General features: G+C 38.1%; 1 protein-coding gene across 5 annotated transcripts in view; it reads right to left on the reverse strand.

Moving 5' to 3' along the window:
• LOC124711602 (RILP-like protein homolog) overlaps positions 1-23,086 on the reverse strand; it is a 155,219-nt gene that overhangs the window by 71,566 nt on the left and 60,567 nt on the right. For all 5 annotated transcript variants that reach the window (XM_047241759.1, XM_047241758.1, XM_047241760.1 and 2 more), the window contains exon 4: positions 15,152-15,355. In XM_047241759.1, the coding sequence (XP_047097715.1) occupies positions 15,152-15,355 (204 nt within the window). The remainder of the gene's footprint in view (positions 1-15,151; positions 15,356-23,086) is intronic.

Below are 23,086 nucleotides of genomic sequence, written 5' to 3' on the forward strand. Positions count from 1 at the left end.
TGAACCATGCTGAAATGTGCACATTTAAAGTGCATAGCCTACTTAAAGTGCACATTCGTATGTCCAGATTCCCAATGAAGTAGACCTCGACCCGATATTAAATTTTTCTGTGTGGTTTCGGGATTTAAATTTTCCTGGAGCACCGTACTGTATTACATCATGTTTGGTTCTTTTTTATTATGGCATAATGCCATACGTGCTAGAAGATGAAAACGTGCACTTTAAATGCAGCGAACAGTTGAAACTGTGGAATTAAACATTTCGTTTCAAATACATTGACTGCCTCTGCAGAAAAGGTTAATAAAAGTCAAATTTCTTTAGCAAACAGACAAAAATAACTCCACTGTCAGAAAGTTGAGAATAAAATAAAATCTGAAACTAATAACATATTTTAGCCTTCCGTAATTATGTGAATGTATTTTAATTCACTTGATAGCCCCTGGCTACAGATATCTGTTTTGTTTTCGTAAGTGTGCCAAAGTGCAGTGCCACGTCTCTTCAGACAGCATTCTTCTATCGCACGTCACTGTATGTCACTCTGTGGTATTGAAACGTGTATATTTTGTAATGGATACCATCAAACTACATTCAGGACAGTGGAAATTTAAATGTCCTATGGTGCCTCTCCTCCTCCCCGTCAGCCAGTTTGACAGCCCGCCTAATAAACGAGACTCTTTTGGCACAAATGGTCATTTTTATAACACGGCAGAATATACCAGAAAGTACCAATGTCAAATGCCTATTAGGCCTACTACAAGCAAAAAGCTTTATGTTAGGGAATAGTTTCACATTTCATTCATACGCACCAGTGTCTCAAGCATGAGATCGAAAAGTAGTATTACGCAATTTTTATATAAATTTGGAATTGTCTTATTCTTCCATAATTTGTGTGATGTCCCCGTTTCTTCTCCTTCCTCATTCTAACAAACAATCTTGTCATCACCAATTCTGTAGCTATTCCCGCCACTGTCAAATTTTGTTCGCCGATTAACTTCACTAACCCTAGCAGAATCACAGGTTTAGTTATCCCGTGATTATTTTCCGGTTAGGCATTGTTACATTTTCGTACAAGACGTTTTCCGCGTTACTTCCAGAATATAACTTAAACGGCTGACAACTGGTCCTTACTAGTGTAGCGATCTGGCCAAAAATTTTCTGTAAAAATTTCATTTTTTTTGGATACACCGAGTAGATAATATGTATTCTTTCTCACCTGTTATTCCTGTTAGCCGTTTATTTCCATTCTGGTAGTCTGAATCTATGGATTTCACTAGTAATGATAACAACACTGATCATTCGCATACCCAATCAACAACATAATCAGACAGCGCTTGGCATTCATCTGTTCGGCTTTACTTCCTCAGCTCGTATAGCCCCGTCCCCTTTTGTCTGCGGAAAGTTTATTTCTAGATGAGACGAGGATTCTCCTGACAGAGACATCACATACACTATGCACGCATTCAAAAATCAACTTAAGATTCATTCAGAAATCAACTTAAGATTCATTCAGAAATCAACTTAAGATTCATTCAGAAATCAACTTAAGATTCATTCAGAAATCAACTTAAGATTCATTCAGAAATCAACTTAAGATTCATTCAGAAATCAACTTAAGATTCATTCAGAAATCAACTTAAGATTCATTCAGAAATCAACTTAAGATTCATTCAGAAATCAACTTAAGATTCATTCAGAAATCAACTTAAGATTCATTCAGAAATCAACTTAAGATTCATTCAGAAATCAACTTAAAATGTGTTCAAAAATGTTCAAACACCAATAGGGATGCTTTTCAAAATTATATGACTGTTAGACCAACGTGCGCTGGATGCTAAGCGCTTTGTGAAACAAGTTCTTTTTCCCTCGCGATTATGAATTTGGCTCCCCCTTTCCCCGGTAGCATCTAGTTACTTGCTGCGACTGCTCGCACAGCCAATAGCCACATTCCTGTAGCCAGAAGTGGGAGAATCTACAACTCAAGTGCGACTCAATTGCGCATGCGCATGAGCACGCTCGTAACTGCTAAAACGAATCTAATGTAAACAGTTGTGACTTCATGCTCATCGGAGGTAATTTGTTGTTATGAAGCACTGCACAGTCTTCCTAAAGCCTTTGACACATTTTGCTGTTCGCACACGCTTGCATGAGCACTGTGTGTCGTCATCGTCGTCGTCTATGGCGCATTTCCTTTGCAATATAAGTTATTTTCGTTTTTTTTCTCTCATTTATGTTTTATTGATTAAGCATAATTCTGCAGTAGCAGGATACAGTAACATCCTTCATTAGAGTATCGGTTCTTACCAGTCAAAATTACAAAAATTTAACAAAACTAAAACAATGAAAAATTCCCGGGTTATTCCCGGTTTTCTCTCGGATGAAAAAATTCCCGGGTTTTTCCCGGATCTCCCGGTTGTCCCGGGTCGTATACACCCTGATAACTTAGTAATAAGATATCTAATACATAAGTAGGACCCACTTCTAAGAGCGTAACACCAGTGTACATGCACTATGGCTTCTGAACCGATCATCGCATTTGTGTTTGTTTACATCAGGTTTATTCTTATGATTAAAGAATTATAGGATGATGCCTCAGTTGTGACAGCTCCACTTGCATACTCTTGTTACTATGGAACATGCAACACCACCAGGCAGCAACCAAGAATGTGGTGGGCACTGGTCATAATGTTTGGCTTATCATTGTATATACAAAACAATATGTGGTAATTATATGCAAGCACAGGAAAGAAAAAAGGTCTGTATGTAAAATTATTAGAATAAGGAGGGAACAAATACAGGTATACTGCAAAAAGTATTTTACATGTGGTGCTAATGCTGCTGCCAATGTGTATTGCATTACCACAGGTTTGAGGTACAAAGCTGATAGTACTCTAATATAGTAAGACAAATAAACAGTTTTGTTTTGCCAACTGTACCTGTTTTTCCATGAAACACACAAAGCATTTGGAACACTGTAGTATCAATATCTGATCACACTATCAATGTCTGTCTACTGTGTTTTGGCAATGACTTCACTTGTTGCCTCATTGCTTCCTACAAAAGCACTGTAGATATAACTGGAAGGAGCACACTAATAGGAAGCTGATTTGCTCAATGCCTGCCAGATCCGCGGACTATCAATACTTGAGTCAAATGACTGCCCCCCTCTGTTTGCTCCTGGTGAGCAGTCAGGTTGATACCTTATTGAGTTATAGCTGGATATTACTACAATTTTTCCAGGCCAAATTTCCTTAAAAGTGACTGCACCATCCGCAAAAAGCACGAGACTTCAAACAACGCTGTTTGGTAAGTCAAAACTGTAACACTAACAGCGAAGGTCCTATTACACTTCCTAGAACACTCGAGGTATTTCTTCAGCTCCTGTTAATCTAAGTAGTATGACACATTCAGTCACTCATTAACTTCCACTCTAGTTGCAGTCCTGGCGAGGTATCCCTAGAATTCATTGCTCTGGTACTAAATCAGAAGCTTAAAGTGTAGGAACATCAAACCAACCTTATTTCCATGGATAGAGGTATCCATAGCACATATGAAGAGTCTTAGTTGACTTTTGCATGACAGACCCAACTTCCAGAGGGAAGGTATTTTGTTCCAGGTAACTGTCACAATATTTTCACTTTTAATACATTGTTGGGTTTGGCTAGCAATAGATCCAAGTGATAAAGATTGTTAGTTATGTGGCTGGTTTCTTTCATTTTCATTTTCATTTTCTTCCTTCTTTGATAACTGACAAGGATATCACAATATTTCTTGACGTAATGTGATATTTCTAAACTGCCCTCTGGTGAAAGATTAAGGGATCAAGGCACAACAAAAATACGGAAGTTCACAAAGGCTGGACCTCAAAGGGCTTAAGAATATCTTACCAAACCAAGAGCCAGTTCTATAGTCACAGTGGACGACAACTTCCGTAGATACTATGAACTGTAGACGAAGACCCTTACTAAAGTAATAGCCATAGGAAATGAAGAGACTCAATCAACAAATGTACAGACTACAGACTATTACTCTATACAAAACTCAATAATCTGTCTATTGAGATGTCAAAATATTAGAGATACTGAACAGACACAAATTGATAAATATTTTTCAAATATAGTCAAAAGTATATCTGCAAAACACTTACCATCAGCAATCTAATTAACTTAGTGTTACGCAAAATAAAACATTGGAAACTCTAGGACAGAATAACAATATTATGGAAAGACTACACACACTACCACTGTCTCTGGCCGCTGTGGCGGATAGACAGTGGTCATGTGTGTGTAGTTATGCTTGTGTAAATGTACATGTGTGTTGGCATGCACACGTGTTTAAATCTTTTACACTTTTAAATATACCTTGATAAAGCATAGCTCATAGCAAGCAAGTTTTCCACAATATATTTATTCAGTATTTGCAAATGAGAGCACTTAATAACTTCCAGCAAACATTATTCATTATATCTAATCTTTTTGAAACTTGACAATGTAGGTAAAGGTAAGACTGCTAATTACAAAGATGACATTTTGACTTGCAGACAGGCACAATTAATAAACACTTCCACATAAGCTTTTACCCACAGCCTTTGTCAGAAAGAGAAACATGCGCCATTCATTCACAGAAGTAAGCGCATCTCATGCACACGTGATCATGAACTCTGGCAGATTGGACCAGAATGCAACTATCACTTGGAGTGGAAGCAACTGTCTGGAATGGACTAGGAAGGGAAAGGGTGGGCAGAGAGGAGTGCTATCTGGTGGAGTGTGCAGGAACTTAACTGCCAAAAGGCACAGTGCCAGGAAGTTAATGGGCACGGGGAGGTGGGGAAAATTGAGCAAAAAGGGAGAGGAACGGGGAAAGATGGGCATGCGTGATGGTAGAGGGTAGCAAACAAAGAGTGGGAGACAAATATGGGGAGGATGTATAGGACAGAAGTGATGGGAACTGTTGGGTGGAGGATGTGGGGACAGCATGATACTGTAAAGTTGAGGCCAGGATAATTACAGGAGCAGAAAATGTGTTGTAAGGATAACTCCCATTTGCGCATTTCAGGAAAGGTGGTGGTGAAGAAGATCCAGTGGCTTGGGTGGTGAAGCAGCCATTGGAATTAAGTATGTTACGTTCAGCTGCAAGTTGTGCCACAGGGTGGTCTACTGGCCAATTTCATCTCAAATCATACAGGTCAAGAGCGAACGTGTCCTATCACTATTTCCAAATTCACTGAAATAATATAGGATGAAGTTCTTCATGATACACCTCCAAAACTACAATATTTAAATTTTCTGAAGATTTGTTAAATTACTACAGTCTCTCTAAATGAGAGTATTTGAGAAAATCTAACAAAAGGGAAATTTGAAAAAGTGTAATAAAGAAACCAAAAGTGATAACAGATCTGAATTGATTTTCAATAAATACTTTGTTTGGAATACTATGGGATATGATTAATACATACACACTTTGAGCTTTTTTCCATTTTTTTTTTGGGAAAATAAGCTATGAAAATTGGTCACTTTTTGTGAATTTCAAAATTATGTTTTGAAAATATGAATAGTCAGAGGATGCTAATGTCTTAAGAAATGATGAAGTGGAAGTACTGCTAATTGTCAGCTATGACATTAATGCAGGGAATTCTTAATCTGTTAAAATATTTGCACATAAAGATGAAAGAATCTGAAATTTTTTGATTATTTAGAAATTATTTTGACCAAAATACCCATCCTAAATATTCTAAAAATTTCATGTAACATTAGTTGGGCATTTTACTTAGGAACATATAAGAGTGGGCAACACTTGTCTGTACAAAAAGTGAGACATTTTTTAGGTAGACCCAGCTCTACTCTCCCGTTAAAAAAAAATTAAAAAAACAAAAAAAATAAAAAAAAAGGTCATGGATACTTAAATATTTAAAGAGATGGCTGATTTTACGTAAATGGCATGCAAAACTGGTATTCCTGAATCAAAACAATTACTTTACATCACTATAAGTGAGTGGGAAGACAATTCATAATTTTCATCAAAAGTGTATTATAATCAAAATGAGATATAGAATATTTATAACCATTTTTTTTATATTATCCACAAATTATTACAGTTTTCTGTCATAATTTTAGTTCTTCATGACTTTTCATGCATTAGAATTGCCTACAATGTAACATTCAATTCTACACTATTGAAGAGAGTTCATTTGTTTTTTCCATCTGCTTCTCACTGAACATGTGCAGTCGAGCTGAATTTACACACAGACAAGGATGAGCTAACACATGCAGTACTTTGGAAATGGGATCTGCACACTGATCTTTAGATGATGGGGATCTGAAAGCATTAGCAGGACCATAAGTTGTCAAATGAGATGGCTAATTTGGCAGCTCACGAGAGACACTTATCATATGTCCCATCTACCACTGATTGTCATACACACAAGGAATGAAGTGGCTCACTACAAAGTCTTCTAATGTATACTGTGGCCTCTGTATTTCACACACAGCAACAGGCTACATTTTGTGGAGAACCGTTCTTGCAATGTATGTGCCACTCCAGGATGCAACCCAGTAGTGACTTGATTGAATTCCTACCACAGGCTTCATAGCAGACCACTCTTATCCCCTTTTTAAACGCAGTTTCCTTAATGTACTTTCATTTAAAATTAAGAGTTCCCTGTTTGTTACTAATGTTGATATGGTACGTACAAATCCAGTAGCATCTTTTATAGCATCAACAGCTTCATACTGGAGATTAAATCTTATTCCAAGATCTTTACTGAGATGACCTACCTCGTCACATGCACTTTTTCCATTACCTGTCACTGAAAATGGCCACTACTTGTCTTAATTCCTGTACTACAGCTGTTAACCAAGCTCATAAGCTGAAAATAGTTTTTAAAATGACATGCTGCACCATCAGTCACATACACATGTTTAGGAAATGCATGTGTCTAGGTGCTATGTCACCAATTATGCTGACAGCATAGCATGCATGTGGGTCATTCCCTGTCAGTTCAACCAGGGGCTCCAGCTCATAGTCTCAGATTTGACTGAAATTCGGTACACTAATTCTACCATGTGTGGAACACTCATGTACAAAGTATTAGTTCCCCTGCCAATTACTTCCAGAATTATGACTTGTGAAAGAAGGTGGCGTGACCTGGAAATTGCAACCCGCATCTGGCAATATATCTTCAGACCCAACTTCAGGTCTTAATGACTTGGGAACTATTCCACACAGTCCAGTGAAATTTTCACAACCCAGTAACATCCATTTAGAGAACGCACTCCATGAATCAAAACACCAACAACACATTTCTGAGGCAAAATAAAAAATTCCAAAATGTGATTAAAAATGTAATACGTTAAAAGGTACATATTGTAGGTGCCCTCTATGCCAAATATAATTCACTTGAAAAGGGTATAAATTTTTTTGTGGTAAGATTAATGTGGCCTAAACACACACAGAACTCATTATGCCCATATCAGTCACAAAAACTGAGTTACATGCACATGAAAATACAAAAATTTGAAATATTACCGGAAAAACATGGATTTTCGAAGTGTAGTAGCACAAAAGGGACAAGTGGTATCCAAGCCAAATTTCACACACTGCATAAGTAGATGATAATGATATATATCTCAAAATTTCAGCATGTTATTGCACGACATTTGTGTACAATGGAAGTTGACAGATGTATTTGGTGATGTGGCCATTGTTCCACAACACAATTTTGTAAAAACATATCGTAAACTGTTCTGTCTCTTCTTCTCCTCCCCCACAACTGTTTAATCACTAAGCAACAACATACAGACAGATTAACACAACCTATCAACGTTTACTGCATCTTAACTGCTAAAAACCAGTCGACTGTACTTCGAACAGAAGTTCTCCCACATTTTAGCTACTGTACTCTGTACATTAAATGGCAAATTGTACTGTCTTCCTGGCACTGTGGTAGGAACTGGAACTGTCATAAGAATATGTTCAAAAGGAATCCAACACCTGTATGCGAAACGTGGCCAATGAAATGATCTTGCTGGTCCTGATGGTGCCATGATGTTCACAAATACAGCACCTTCTGCTTCACAGCACTCTGCAACACATCGTAAGTACCATTTGTCATCATAAACAGCAATAACATAGCAACCTGGTTGTTTGTTGCTGCTTTTGCCTCTGAATCCTGAGTTAGACACACTGTGAAGACATGTTGTACATGAACCTATAGTTTTATAACCGGACAGTCTACTCATCTGCATATTGTCAGAGTCCGCTGGAGGGAAGTGATGATGGCTCTTTGCGCCTGCAACAGTTTTAACCTGTTCTAGTCTGCTTTTTAGCAACTCTTCGATTGATTTCGCATCTTTTGAAACGTAGAATGATTGTATGCCAGAAATATTTTTATGTACCCAGGTAAATAATTGAAGAGGTATTAGAATGTGACCTTCTGTAGGGTGCTACAGACTAGGTCGTGATGCCATGCACTTAATGGTAGCACCAACACCATCACATACATTTTTACCATGACTTGTTGCGAAAAAATTCCATTCTGTGTGAACCTGAAAATCATGGTAATGCATGCATAAATTGTTGAGATTTTTACAGTTTTTGTACTGACTAGCGGCCCCATAACTGAAGTATTTCGCAAAATGTATGTGAGGCAGCTTGTTTTTCACATATGCCATGACAGTGTGAATGTGGGCATGAACTGCAATGGCATCACGAATTAAACAGTCACTAAAAATGCACATCTATAGCAAATTGCAAATGGCTGAAGAGTTGCTTGACTGTTGTCCCAATGATATCCTTGGACAGCATCTTTAACTATAAATGCATAATTTTCAGAAAAGTCTAGTATCACTATAATTTCATCTTGTTTCAAAGTATCCTTACAAAACTGGAGATAAGCCGATCTTGCTGTTGCTGTGAAGCTGTGTGTGGTCAGTTTGTCCGTTTTTTGACAACACATTTCAATAAAATCTTCCACTGTACTTTGCTTTGTTTCAAGACTTGTGCGATCCATGTGTGTCCATTGTTTCTTATAAACAAGTTCATCGTCATCCATAAGAAGTTCACCATACAGTTTGTTATTCATGTGATCTGCAAAATTTGCCTTATCAGGACACTTCACACCTGTGTATCATGCACTGGTAGGAGCTGATGTCACACACTAGCAGCTTCATTGCACCTTTGTAATCCAGACCAGAATCCTTTATAGCAGCAAACATCAGCTTAGCATTTTGATGGGTCACATACACAAACATTGTGTGTGCCCCTTGCACTTACAGGCACAACCCATTTTGGCCAAAGATTGAAAAAAAGATGATAAACCTACTTTGGTATTGGGATACATTTCTTTGAATTCTGCATAGGCCTATAGTTCTGATATGTTGCATAGCAACAGTCTTTTTTGCATCTGTGCACGTACATTTCCCATTTTCACCATTACATAGTCTTTTTCCAGGCATTAATCAGCTGTAGTCATTATTTGCATAAAACTCCGACACCAGCACCTTTATTTCTGAACTCAATTGCTTACCCTGAGCCTGCTGAAGTTGAGGAAGCACTCCTTGGGTTGCTTTTATTTTCCTAGCTTGCTTTACCATATATGTAGAAACATTGAATTCCTTTGCAGTGCAGACAATAGACCAGCTGGAAGGTGCAAGGGTGAGAATAGCTACGTTTTTCTGGCGTGTGGATATGGCACATTTTTCTTTCAAATCATGCACAATTTTGTTCAAATCAGAGCATTTCTGGCATGATTTCTGTTCCTTTGCAGTAGATAGTTCTTCCTCTTCCACCATTAGTGTGTCAGCTAGTGTGTGTTTTAATTCCATTTGAGCTTCTTGTAGTTTTCTTCTACCATAGCTGGGCCTGTCTCTTTTTCCCAACCTTGTGTGTCTTCATGGGAGATAAACCAAGAGCAGTCACTGAAGTATTTAATTGCTCATCTGCTGTGGTTGTAGGTGGCTGATACTCTTCGTCACTGTCATGTGAATTATCAGAATATCTTCATTTTTTAGCAGTGTAACACACCTGGAACATAACTTTTGTCCTGGTTTCATGTTAAGTCCCATGCACTGATTCACTTTCAATACTGATTTTATATCAGTTTCTCTGAGGCTACACTTCACTGTCTTCTTATGAATCCGAAATGGGTCAAAACAACTTCTTTGTAGGAAAGAATACTTATCCAGAAACACTTTCATATGATGATAACAAACACTAAAGTTTCCTGGAACTGTACTTCTTGTGCCCACAGGGTGTATCCCAGATCTCCATAGCAACAAATCTTGGTCCAATTCATCCAGATCATACAGTACAAAGCGACTGCCACATTTTGTTCCATATGTTGCTTTATGACATTCAGATGCTTGTGCCCTACAAATACTGCAATTTGTTTGAACAAAAGCACCACTAGTACACTCTTCTGCGTCCATACTGACTTTCCACAACAGTATTGACCAGTCTGAACTAGAATCTTAAAAACCATGAGTAACCTGTAATTGTTGCTTGTTTCCTTTGTTGTTCCTGCCTAACAATGACTCATTCTGTCCCTGAAAACTACCATTGTTTAACTTTGTTGCCTAATAATAATAAATTAAAAGCACCAGTTTGCTGTTGTTGCCTAATGGTTCCTAACAACTGCTGCAGCTTTGAGAAAAGCTGTCTGCGTCATCACTATTACTTGCTAAATCATGTTAAAAGAAACATAACCAAATACATCTCTGTCAACTTCCATTGTACACAAATGTCTTGCAATAACATGCTGAAATTTTGAGATATATATCATTATCATCTACTTATGCAGTGTGTGAAATTTGGCTTGGATACCACTTGTCCCTTTTGTGCTACCACACTTCAAAAATCCATGTTTTTCCGGTAATATTTCAAATTTTTGTATTTTCATGTGCATGTAACTCAGTTTTTGTGACTGATATGGGCATAATGAGTTCTGCGTGTGTTTAGGCCACATTAACCTTACCACAAAAAAATTTATACCCGTTTCGAGTGAATTATATTTGGCATAGAGGGCACCTACAAAATGTACCTTTTAACGTATTACCTTTTTAAATCACATTTTGGAATTTTTATTTTCCCTCAGAAATATGTTGTTGGTGTTTTGATTCATAGTGTGTGTTCTCTAAGTGGATGTTACTGGCTTGTAAAAATTTCACTGGACTCTGTGGAATAGTTCCAAAGTTATTAAGACCTGAAGTTGGGTCTGAAGATAGATTGTCAGATGCGGGTTGCAATTTCCAGGTCACACCACCTTTCACAAGCCATAATTGTGGAACTAATTGGCAGGGGAACTTAAAATTTTGTACATGAGTGTTCCACACTTGGTAGCATTGGTGTTCTAAATTTCAGCCAAATCTGAGACTATCAGCTGGAACATTTTTTTCAAATTGGTTGAATTGACATGGAATGACCCACATGCACTGTCATTAATGAGACCATCACTGACAACAGCAAAACTGATGTTCCACAGAAGTGAGCAACACATGTGAATACTGATACCTGTGATGTGTGCCAGTGGTAACTTTGAATTTCATTCTGCAAAGCAACAGACCAGTTCTCATCAAAATTGAAATGAAGACCGAACTTGTCAGTATTCTGGGATGATGATGATTTAATTTCTGCTATGGCCTGTGATGTATGCAGATATGTGAAGTATGCAGAATGTTGAAATTTTTTTTTACACTTTACACAGAAAAATATTGCCTACTGTGTTTGCATCAACTACTAACATATTAGGCAAACAATATGTTGTTTTTGGATTGAGTTTCCGAGTAAGTAATTATTAAAACTCATAAAAATGCAATTTTTAAATTTTTAGTAATAAATATTTACATCATACAGATAGCTGGAGCAGAGAAGATACTGTTTATAATTACATCAGTAGCATCTGGTAGTACAACAGAAAAAATTGTGTTCTGTGACTTTCCAAATTAGGAAAAAATATATTAAGTGGAAAAATTAACTTAAATTTCATATTTTCATCTTAAATTTTTAAGTCAACTAAATTTCAACACACTAAGAGGGAGCTTTAATGCAAAACATCTGCCAGGTCTCCAGTACCCAGTACCCCGGTTTATTAGCTATATTTGTTTTGGTTCTCTAGTGTTTGAACAGTCATTTACAAAATATACGTTTTTGAAGGGCCATGCCATTTACAAAAATTAAGATAAAATGAAAATACTTTATTTCTTAACACCTATGATATGGAGGTCTAATATAAATTTTTTCCAGAGTAATTCATGACCACGAGTTGACATGACCTGTACAATTTGAGATGAAATTGCCCTACTTCACTCTTGGCCACAGCTTGGCAGTGGCTCTTCATCCTGGTGGACAGCTAGTTCATAGTAATACTGCTGGTAATAGCACACCAGTTTAGGAGGGATGCAAAGGATCTCAGGAAGGGCATCTTTCAATTCAGTGTGTGATGATGGGTAATCAAAGCCCTGGTGAAGGATGTGGTTCAGCTGTTCCAGACCAGGGCGGTATTTGGTGACAAACTGGACACTCCTTTGTGGCCAGTTTTTGAGGGTTGTGGTTGGATTGGAGTTGAGAGAGGAAATGGCACAGGATAGTGCCCGTCTGTGAAGGCCTTGTTGAGTCACTCGGCATACTGAGCAAGGGAGTTCTTGTCACTGGCCAGGCTATATAGCTGCAGTTTTTAGGCTGTCGAAATGGTTGGTAGGTTTAGTGCGGACAGATATGTGGATGGAGCCAGCAGAGAGGAGGTGGTCAATGTCTAGGTTCTCTATCTTCATTCCTTCTTAACCTTAACACCTTCTCCCCCATCCATTTCATCTAGTCCTCCTCCGATTGAAATGCCACCTTCCCAGATTTTGGCCACATTCTCTCTGATGGCTTCATCTGCACAATACCCCCATACCTAGAACAGAAACAGATCTCCTGCACCATTTCCCACATCTTCAATCCTCCCACCAACTCCGAGAACCAGCCCCCTTGTCACCCAGTATCACCCTGGACTAGTACAAGTGAGCCACATCCTTCGCCAGGACTTTTATTACCTATCGTTGTGCCCTGAAACGAGAGACATCCTACCTGAGATACTTCCCACCCCACTTAAAGTGGTGTTTCATCACGAACCCAACCTCCACATCATCCCAGTCCATATGTATGCCACTTCCAGTGCCAATCTTGTCTCAGAAGGCTCATATCCCTGTGGAAGACCCAGGAGGAAAACCTACCCAATTCACTCACCCAACAATTCCTATTCCAGCCCTCACACATGTTTATCCTACCTTATCAGGGTCCGGGCCACCTGTGAATGCAGCCATGCCATTTACCAGCTCTGCTGCAACCATTGTATAGCATTTTATAATGGTAGGACTACCAGTCAGCTGTCCACCAAGATGAAGGGTCACTGCCAAACTGTGGCCAACAGTAAAGTAAACCATCATGCAGCTGAGCTTAACGTGCTTGATTTCGATGGCTGCTTCACTACCTGAGCCTTCTGGATCCTCCCCTATGCCATCAGCTTTTCTGAATGCAGAGATGGGAATTATCCTTACAACACATTCTCCACTCCTGTAACTATACCGCCCTCAACCTATGATAACAGTGTCCCCACACCCTCTATCTGCCAGTTCCCGCCCCTTCTGTCCTATCAGCTGCTCCTCATTCTAGTCTCCCACTGTCTGTTTGCCATCTTCTACCATACCACCTGCCCATCTTTCCCCACTCCTCTCCTTTTTTTGCTTCATTTTCCCCACTTCCGTGCACCACAACCTTTTGATGCTGCGCCTGTTGGCAGTCTAGCTCTGAACACTCCAATAGACCACACTCCCCCCCCCCCCCCCCCTCCATACACACATGCACTGCTATCCCTTCCCCTTCCCTGCCCCCTCCAGACTGCTGATTCCATTTCATGTAACAGTTGCATTTTGCTCTGAGATGATAAGAGTTGGCAGTTGTGTGTGTGAGGTGTGCTTGCTTTTGTGAATGAATGTGTATTTCTCTTACTTCTTCTGATAAAGTCTGTGGGCAATAGCTCATGTGTAAGTGTCTTAATTGTGCCTGTCTACAACTTAACATGTCATCTTTACAGTAAGTATCAATCTATTTTTCCTACATTGTTGATATTCCAACCTCGCATTTCTGCTTTTTGAAACTTGTTATTGCTGAGTGTCTAGTTTGAGTTTTCATGGCTCTTAAGTTCCTCAGAGATAATCTTATTTAACATACTAGAACAGCATAAGGAAACTACCCCGGTGCTTAGTGACTAGTTCCACATTCTCCACTGCTTAAGAGAACTATGTTGCAAATGTTCAACACTTCAGTTATTGTTAATGGTCACTGAAGCACACACTTTACGGTAAGAGAAATGTCCTGCCTACTATAAACCAAGAAAACTCAAGGTGAAAACTCTTCTCATGAAATGGATTAGAAGTTTTGCTATAATTCTGATTAACATAATGTCAGTCCTTGTTCACAAATTTTGTTGCAGCAAAGTCAGAGTTATTGACTGAATAGGAACCTGCAATTATGAGAATTATGCAAGACTGAATATGCAACAGTGACTGTTTTGTGTTAAATAGCCAAATACAATCTATCTTATTCATAAATGCACAACTCCAATGTTTTCCTTCATGGTTGTACGTGGTAATAACACAGCATTTCATACACATTAAATAAAAATGGCTATTAAAATAATCTTTAACTTAGGAAAAACCATGCACAATCACACATAAAGATGCAAGTAGCATAAATTTTATAAACAAATATACATGCACCTACCACACCAAGAATTAGAACTTTTCTGGTCATCAAGAAACCAACACTAAATTTTATCCATGCTGAAAACTAGCTACAACTTACATATACCTCCCTTCACTACCAAGCATAACACATTCAATGGAAAAATGTAGACTGAGCTTCATACAGATCCTCCAAATTACCATCAAATACAGAAAACCATGTCTTACTGTTAGAGGAACAGTGGCTGAATTTGCAACTAATACTCCATATTGAGACTGGTATACACAAAGGAGAAATAATCAAAAGCAGCTGAATGTTTCCATGCCCCCATGAATGGCAGATTTTTCACACTTTTTTTTTTACATAGAGCTGCCATATGTCTATGTTAGATAAACCTAGTTCTTATTAACATAGCAATATTATAGCAACTACTGACATGAGACTTGGCAAGATCTTCATTTTCTTTCTGGGCAAGACCAAGGCGCTGCCGGAGGCCAACAAGCTCACGCTGCTGGTCTTGCAGCTGTGCCAGGAAGTCTGCGCGTTCATCTATGAGCGAGTGCACCTGAGCTTGTGCTCCCCGGTGCTTACGTCGCAACTCACGTCCCAGCATTGTTAACCTCTCAACTTGAGCACTCAGCTGTAACATGGACAGAACAGGGCAGTTAACAGTATTGGATACATTAATTACTTAAATCAGAACACTGGTTGTGACTGAGTTGTCAAGTCAAAGATTTGAACTGGCTGCGGAGGCCAAATGAATAACTATCACAGCTAAAAAGAGAACCACCTAAGTTGTTCTCTCTTACTGGAAATTCTACAGAGACAACTCCACAGAATGTCACAAATCATCCAAGAAGGTATTCAAGGAACTGTCCTACTTTCAGGAACTTTTACTGCCACGGTCTTAAAATTAGCATTCTGTATTTGACTACTATGGTGACCAAAGTTAAAAACCGTGGCAGACACCCAACAAACTGTCAACTAGTCTTAGGTGGTGAACAGAATATGAAGATTGTAACACAGATAACAGCAACATTATGGCCTTCTAATTGCCTCTGAACAATTTAGGAATATGTCCTCTAGAACTGATGTAGAGTCTTATCTTTACATCAAAAAACATACTACGAAGTATATGTAATGGTGAAGAAGCAATGAGAGGACAGCATATATACTTCTCAAAGAGAAACTTGTAAAAGAACTGTTATCTTATTACTAACTATATGTGCAGTTTATTACTCATATACAAATTACATAGGTCAATTTATGTATGCAGCTTTGCTGCTTAAGGACATCATACCACATTTCTTCATAATCAACTGCCATGTTACTAAGAATGGAGCACTGTGAAGTATCACCACGCAATACTTACATCATTGAAAAGCAAAACCAACAAATTTTAGGGTAGTTAATTTCTTTGCCATTTCGAAGCTCAAACAAATATAAAATAGCCAAATCCATAGTGCTTTGTGTGTCACTGTCATCCTCTAGTAAGTTTTGTCAATTTGCCAGTAATTTTGCAATACCTTTCATAAAACATGGTCAAATGCAGTTGCACATTACATATGTAACGTACTTATGGAGCTATGGTTTAATATTACCATTACAGTGGCACTTAAAGGTAGCAGAGTACTTAAAACACAAAAATTTAAACATTTTAAAATATACAAAATGATAAATATCAGATTACACATGATGTCATTCAGTTTTGACAAAGATACAGACTCAAAGTTTTGCTACTCCTTTACTTTTCTGTGTAATATTTTAAAGAATGGTACCCATGTGAGCAACACAGTCTAATTTACCTTAATGCAAGCTGTCACAGTTGGACACTTTACTCGCTTGTAAAATTATATCTGTGGGTTTTAATTTATGAATCAAAGAATGGTGCATCAAACAACTTCCTCCCAAAAAGTGAATTTTTGTTATGACTCTTGCAGAATTCTCTAAAGAATCTTAATTTTTGTCTCCAATTCATCAGCTACTGTGTCTTACTAACTGTAGACCCTAGATCTGCCCGCTCAATTGGGATGAGAAGCGATGTACTGATGTGCACATAAATTTGTGCGCTATGGTTTTGTATGAAACACTGAAAACAGCTCGTCACATCATTCTGTATCAGTGTAATATTTATATAGGCTTACTACAGTAAAAATGAATGAGTGAATAAATTATGTCACTTTCATTTTTCTTGTTGTCCATGTCTTCTCAATTCTTAGACATCTCTGAAATAATCACTTTCTGAATGCAGTCATTATTTCTTATTCCAACCACTTGTAATAACAAAGAAACTGGTACAAAAAGCATGCTTTCTGATTGCCACAACACATGAAGTGAACTCATTCCTGAGATAAACTTTACAATTAATTAAACATGTTGCCTTGAATAATCAGAGGTACCATACAAAAAAATAAGATTTTAACAACCAGCATAACAGCACGAGCCAGCCTTTGACTTGTCATTAAATGCCACTGAATCATGTGGATGGACACATTTATCAAACCCATTGGAGAGGACACCATGGATGTATATACCAATCATGCCCATATAAAGAGTAAATCTTTGTTTCCTACATCAGTAAGTTGTGCAGCACTATTTAAATCAACCAACAAAAAGAGGACAAAGTTTGTTTGCAAGGCCATAACGGATGAGTCTTCTCAAGAAATCACGACCAGATACAACCAACCATCAATCTTAATGTTAGTTTATGTACTGAAGAAGTCTTCTACAGTGAAATCAATACTACACAGAAGACCAACAGCTCTCTCTCATCTTTGTTTAAAAGGGAAAGTTGAGCTGGATTCAAGGTGCCATACACAATCACAGTGTGGAACAACTTTTGCACCCTTCAGAAATTCTAATAATTTACCCAGGGTGAAATAATCCAAATGTTAATTGTGCAACAAAGAATGCAACAGAGATCACAAAATGTGTGCTCAGAATTCTGTCACGCATCACAAGTACGAGGGGCATTTGAAAAGTCTGTGAAAAATAAAAACTACTTAGGTGTTTGGGGGTAAACCTTTTTTTATTTTTCAACGTAGTCTCCTTTTAGATTTATACACTTCGTCCAATGCTGTTGTAATTTGTTGATCCCTTCCAAATAATAGGAATTGTCCAAGTCTGCAAAATAGCTATGCAATCACCTCCTTGTTTGAATAAAATCTTTGTCCCGCCAGCCATTCCTTCAAATTGGGTAACAAATAGTAGTCCGAGGGAGCCAAGTCTGGAGAATAGGGGGGATTTGAAATGAGTTGGAAGCCTATTTCCATTAATTTTGTGACCACAACTGCTGAGGTGTGTGCTTGTGAATTGTCGTGATGGAAGAGGACATTTTTGCGGTCCAATCACCAGTGTTTTTCTTGCAGCTCTCAAATGGTCCAATAACAATGAATAATATGCACCTGTAATAGTTTTACCCATTTCCAGATAATCTATGAGGATTATCCCTTGCGGATCCCAAAAGACAGTCGCCATAACTTTTCCGGCTGAAGGAATGGTCTTCATTTTTTTTTCTGTGGATTCTCCCTTGGTAACTCATTGTTTAGATTGTTGTTTTGTCTCAGGAGTATGGTAACATATCCATGTTTCATCCACAGTGACAAAACAACGCTTACAGTCCTGCAGATTCTTCCTGAACAGCTGCAAACCATCCTTGCAAAACTTCACACGATTCCGTTTTCGGTCAAGCGTGAGCAATCGCGGAACCCATCTTGTGAATAGCTTTCTCATGTCCAAATGTTTATGCAAAATATTATGTACCCATTCATTCCAGATGCCTACAGCACTAGCAATCTCATGCACCTTAACTCTTCTGTAATCTATCAACATATTGTGGATTTTATCAATGATTTCTGGAGTCGTAACCTCCACAGGGCGTCCAGAACGTTCAGCATTTGTGCCCATATGGCCACTCCGAAAATTTTGAAACCACTTATAAATTGCTCTAATCAAAGGTGCAGAGTCACCGTAATGTTTATCAAGCTCCTTTTTAGTCTCATGAGGCGTTTAGACTTTCATAAAGTAATGTTTAATCATCACACGAAATTCTTTTTCGTCCATTTTTTGACTATCACTCGACTTCCTTGATTCACACGAATGCCGAACACAAAGAAATAGACCAATATGGCTGAAACTTGGTGTGCGCTCTTTCCAAAGATGCTACTAACTAAGCATGACCTTGATACGTGCTGGTGTTGCCATCTCATGGACTTTCCACAGCCTTTTCAAACGCCCCTCGTATTTATTAATCAGTGATTGAAGAAAGTTTGGGTTTAATAAAAACAAAAAAGGATCATTTTTCTAAATTCTGCAGGGTGTTTGGGAAGTAAGGACGAATTTGAATTTTGTGCCATTTTGTCATGACAGTTGGCAGGCACAGTTGTTTCATGTTCGTTACCTGCAATCCTTTCCATTAGCAGCCCGATATCTTATGTGGTGAGCATTGTTGTTTGATGTTTATTTTCATCATGGACCAGATGACATCTGAGCAATGTATACAAGTGATAAAAAGCTATTACAAAAACAGCGAAAGTCCCACAGCAACATTTGGTAATTGCACGTGGCACTCTGATGTAATGCTGCTCTAAGCGAATCATCAGTTCGAAAGTTGATCCAAAACTTTGAAATCATGGCTGTGTTTCAAAAGTTAAGAAAACAGGATGATTGAATTCTGTTTGAACACAAGATAACACTGCTGTTGTGCAGGACAATGTGACTAAGCCCCAGAAAATCTGTATGTGAACAAATCACAAACAATACATCAATTGAAGGATGAAATTAAAAGGGTTATTAATGACATCTCATCAGATGTTTGTTAACATGTCCTCGAGAACTTCAATGAATGCATTGCACATTGCTGTGTGGCCTTTAGTGTCATACAGAGGATGTAATTTTTTCACACCTAAATGGGAGAATTTACTTAATGTTTGTAAAAAAGAATCTCTGTATTATCCACTGTGTTTGTATCCTCTGTTCACTGAGCAGGTTGTTTGTTTTCTTGTTGTGCATTTTTTCTATCTTTAACTTCTATTCAAGGTCACAGCCAATACAATTTTACTTTATACAACATAATGTAACAAGTTCCATCACTTTCTTCCAGCAACTGCACTTTATACGAAGAGAGTAAGAGAAACAAGTCTGAACTGAACATGCAACCTACATAAAAGTGACATTGTCCAACAGCTTTAAGGGAGTATTTAGTATGTAGGAGAGAAATTAAATAGCTATAGCATTTGACCAATTGAGACATAGAAAGGGTCACAAAATATTAATAAAGTGGATCACGGAAAGGTGAAACTAACTACAGTATACTCCCAATTACACGGGGTAATGTGGGGGTGAAGAAGCACAAATAATTGAAAAAAACATGAATAAGTGAGATATTTTCAAATGTTGTTTGAAAGTTTTTGTGTTCTTTGTCTGAAAGGTTGTCCAAGTTTTGTGCATGTGTACTCTAGGCTCTCTTATCTCTTAAGAGAGTCTGTAACGTTGGCCTGCTGCCGAGAGAAGTTTCCTTTTTTTTCCTCCTCGTGTGGCATTTTGAAATTTTCTTTACATAATGTCATTGTACTGAAACCCCTGAAACCCCCTTTGACCCATATAATCTAAAAAAGTACCACCACATTGCAATGAAATACGATGGCTGATAAGGTCACTGTCTTCATCCCCACTTTCACATTCACTGTCATCTGTTTTGTTGTGTAGTAGCAGTCGCAATTCTGGGTTCACATATGTAGATCTTTAGCCACTTATTCAAGTACTCTTCATTGACATCTTCCAAGCTATTTAAATCTGTTCCCAGGTTTTTTTGCAGAGTTGTTATTTCTTCATCACTGAAACTTTCAGAATCACTTTTCTCTATATCTGGAAAAATTTTCCCTCCTTGATCAAACTAATGTCTCCCAGGCACCAGAAATCCTGTGTATGGCATCTAGAATTGTCAGCTGCTTCCAGAATGCCCTAAAAACAACCACCACCACCACACTAGGCCAATCAAGTAGTGCCATTTTACAAACACATTTATGCCTTGGTCCACTGACCGTACAATGGCAGTTATGATAAGAGGTAAAAACTTAGTTATGATGAGACAATCATCAGATTTAAGAATCCTCTTATCAGGATACGAACTGGCATTATCAAGCAATAGAACCACCTTCTGCGGGAATCCTCTCTTCTAGAAGTTTATAAACTTGTGTTACAAAATGTGTGTGGAACCATATTTTGAAAATTTTGCTATTCAACCATGCTCTGTTTTGGTTGTAATAACACACAGGAAGATCCTTAGTTGCACCATCCTTGAACACTCAAGTCTTTCTTGATTTTCCAATCACTAGCAATTTCACTTTGTTATTCCCTGTAGCATTAGCAGCACACAAATTCTTGATGCATTCTTTAGATTACTTATAGCTAGGAACTCTAAACTGCGCTCTTAAAAGCAATGGTTCTGGTAGGTAGACACTGCTAATACCGAACACTTTTGCCTGCGTTATAAATTTGGTATGGGGTGAAATTCTCTTTTTCCACAGATTTTTGGAACTCTTCCTGGAAGGAAATAGCTATCAAAAAATTTGAACTAAGCCACTCTCCTTGCACAGTAAGTTCACAAATCCTATGATGTTGAAATCTGGTTTGCCATCCAACCCTAGAGCTTCATGAAAAGAAAATTAGTTTTTTCGGCACAAATAACACCTGAAACAATGACACTTTCTGTTCATCTTTAGCTTAACCTCTGCAAAAGAGTGGCATCCAATTCATCCAATGTATATCTCTTCATGCTTTCTCATGCAGATGGTCCACAACTAAAATGGATTTCCTGACAAAATCCTGTTTTTTCTCCTTATTCTATTTGATGTCTCAAGCAGTCTGCATTCCAATAACAGCACTTAGTTTTTGAACAGCTTCCCCTTCTCAGACCTTTCAGTAAATTCCATTGTTTTTTAATGTCAACACACATTTCCTTTGTTTCTGTTACCTCCTTGGTAAATTTCTTTGACTTGCTTTGTATCAATTAAGATCAGAAAACTCAGTCTGTTTTCAATTTACACAGAATACGCACTGGCCAATAACAATGGAAATGGTACTCTGTTCTCATGTGGTGGGTTGGTTATTGCTGTTTGCTAGAGAATCTGCAAACCAGATAATCCGCATATGAATGATGGTGAGTATACCGTACAAAGATTTTGCACCAGAGATCTATTCCAGAATGATGAGGATGATAATAAATAAATAAAACAGATCTGTATTTCACTGAATGATTGCTACCTTGTCATCAGAAAAGGAAGTATTACTTTATTTCAATAACATACACATTCATTCACACAAGGCTGTCTATGTATTCTGCTTCAAAGGCAGAGAAAACAGTGATCAACATAATTATTTAAAACTAATGATATCAATATAATGGAAGGAAACATTCCACGTGGGAAAAATTATATATAAAAACAAAGATGAGGTGACTTACCGAACAAAAGCGCTGGCAGGTCGATAGACACACAAACAAACACAAACATACACACAAAATTCAAGCTTTCGCAACAAACTGTTGCCTCATCAGGAAAGAGGGAAGGAGAGGGGAAGACGAAAGGAAGTGGGTTTTAAGGGAGAGGGTAAGGAGTCATTCCAATCCCGGGAGCGGAAAGACTTACCTTAGGGGGAAAAAAGGACAGGTATACACTCGCACACACGCACATATCCATCCACACATACACACATCCACACAAGCTTGTGTCTGTGTGTGTGGATGGATATGTGCGTGTGTGCGAGTGTATACCTGTCCTTTTTTCCCCCTAAGGTAAGTCTTTCCGCTCCCGGGATTGGAATGACTCCTTACCCTCTCCCTTAAAACCCACTTCCTTTCGTCTTCCCCTCTCCTTCCCTCTTTCCTGATGAGGCAACAGTTTGTTGCGAAAGCTTGAATTTTGTGTGTATGTTTGTGTTTGTTTGTGTGCCTATCGACCTGCCAGCGCTTTTGTTCGGTAAGTCACCTCATCTTTGCTTTTATATATAATTATTTAAAACCATACAGACTGATCACTCATTTCCAGTTCTTGTTATGACATCCTCAAAGAATGAGGTCATTTTCATTACATGTGTCAATATTTTACAGGGTGATTCAAAAAGAATACCATAACTTTAAAAATGTGTATTTAATGAAAGAAACATAATATAACCTTCTGTTATACATCATTACAAAGAGTATTTAAAAAGGTTTTTTTTTCACTCAAAAACAAGTTCAGAGATGCTCAATATGGCCCCCTCCAGACACTCGAGCAATATCAACCCGATACTCCAACTCGTTCCACACTCTCTGTAGCATATCAGGCGTAACAGTTTCGATAGCTGCTGTTATTTCTCGTTTCAAATCATCAAT

Source organism: Schistocerca piceifrons, chromosome 8, assembly GCF_021461385.2.
Source record: "Schistocerca piceifrons isolate TAMUIC-IGC-003096 chromosome 8, iqSchPice1.1, whole genome shotgun sequence".
Classification (NCBI taxonomy): domain Eukaryota; kingdom Metazoa; phylum Arthropoda; class Insecta; order Orthoptera; family Acrididae; genus Schistocerca; species Schistocerca piceifrons.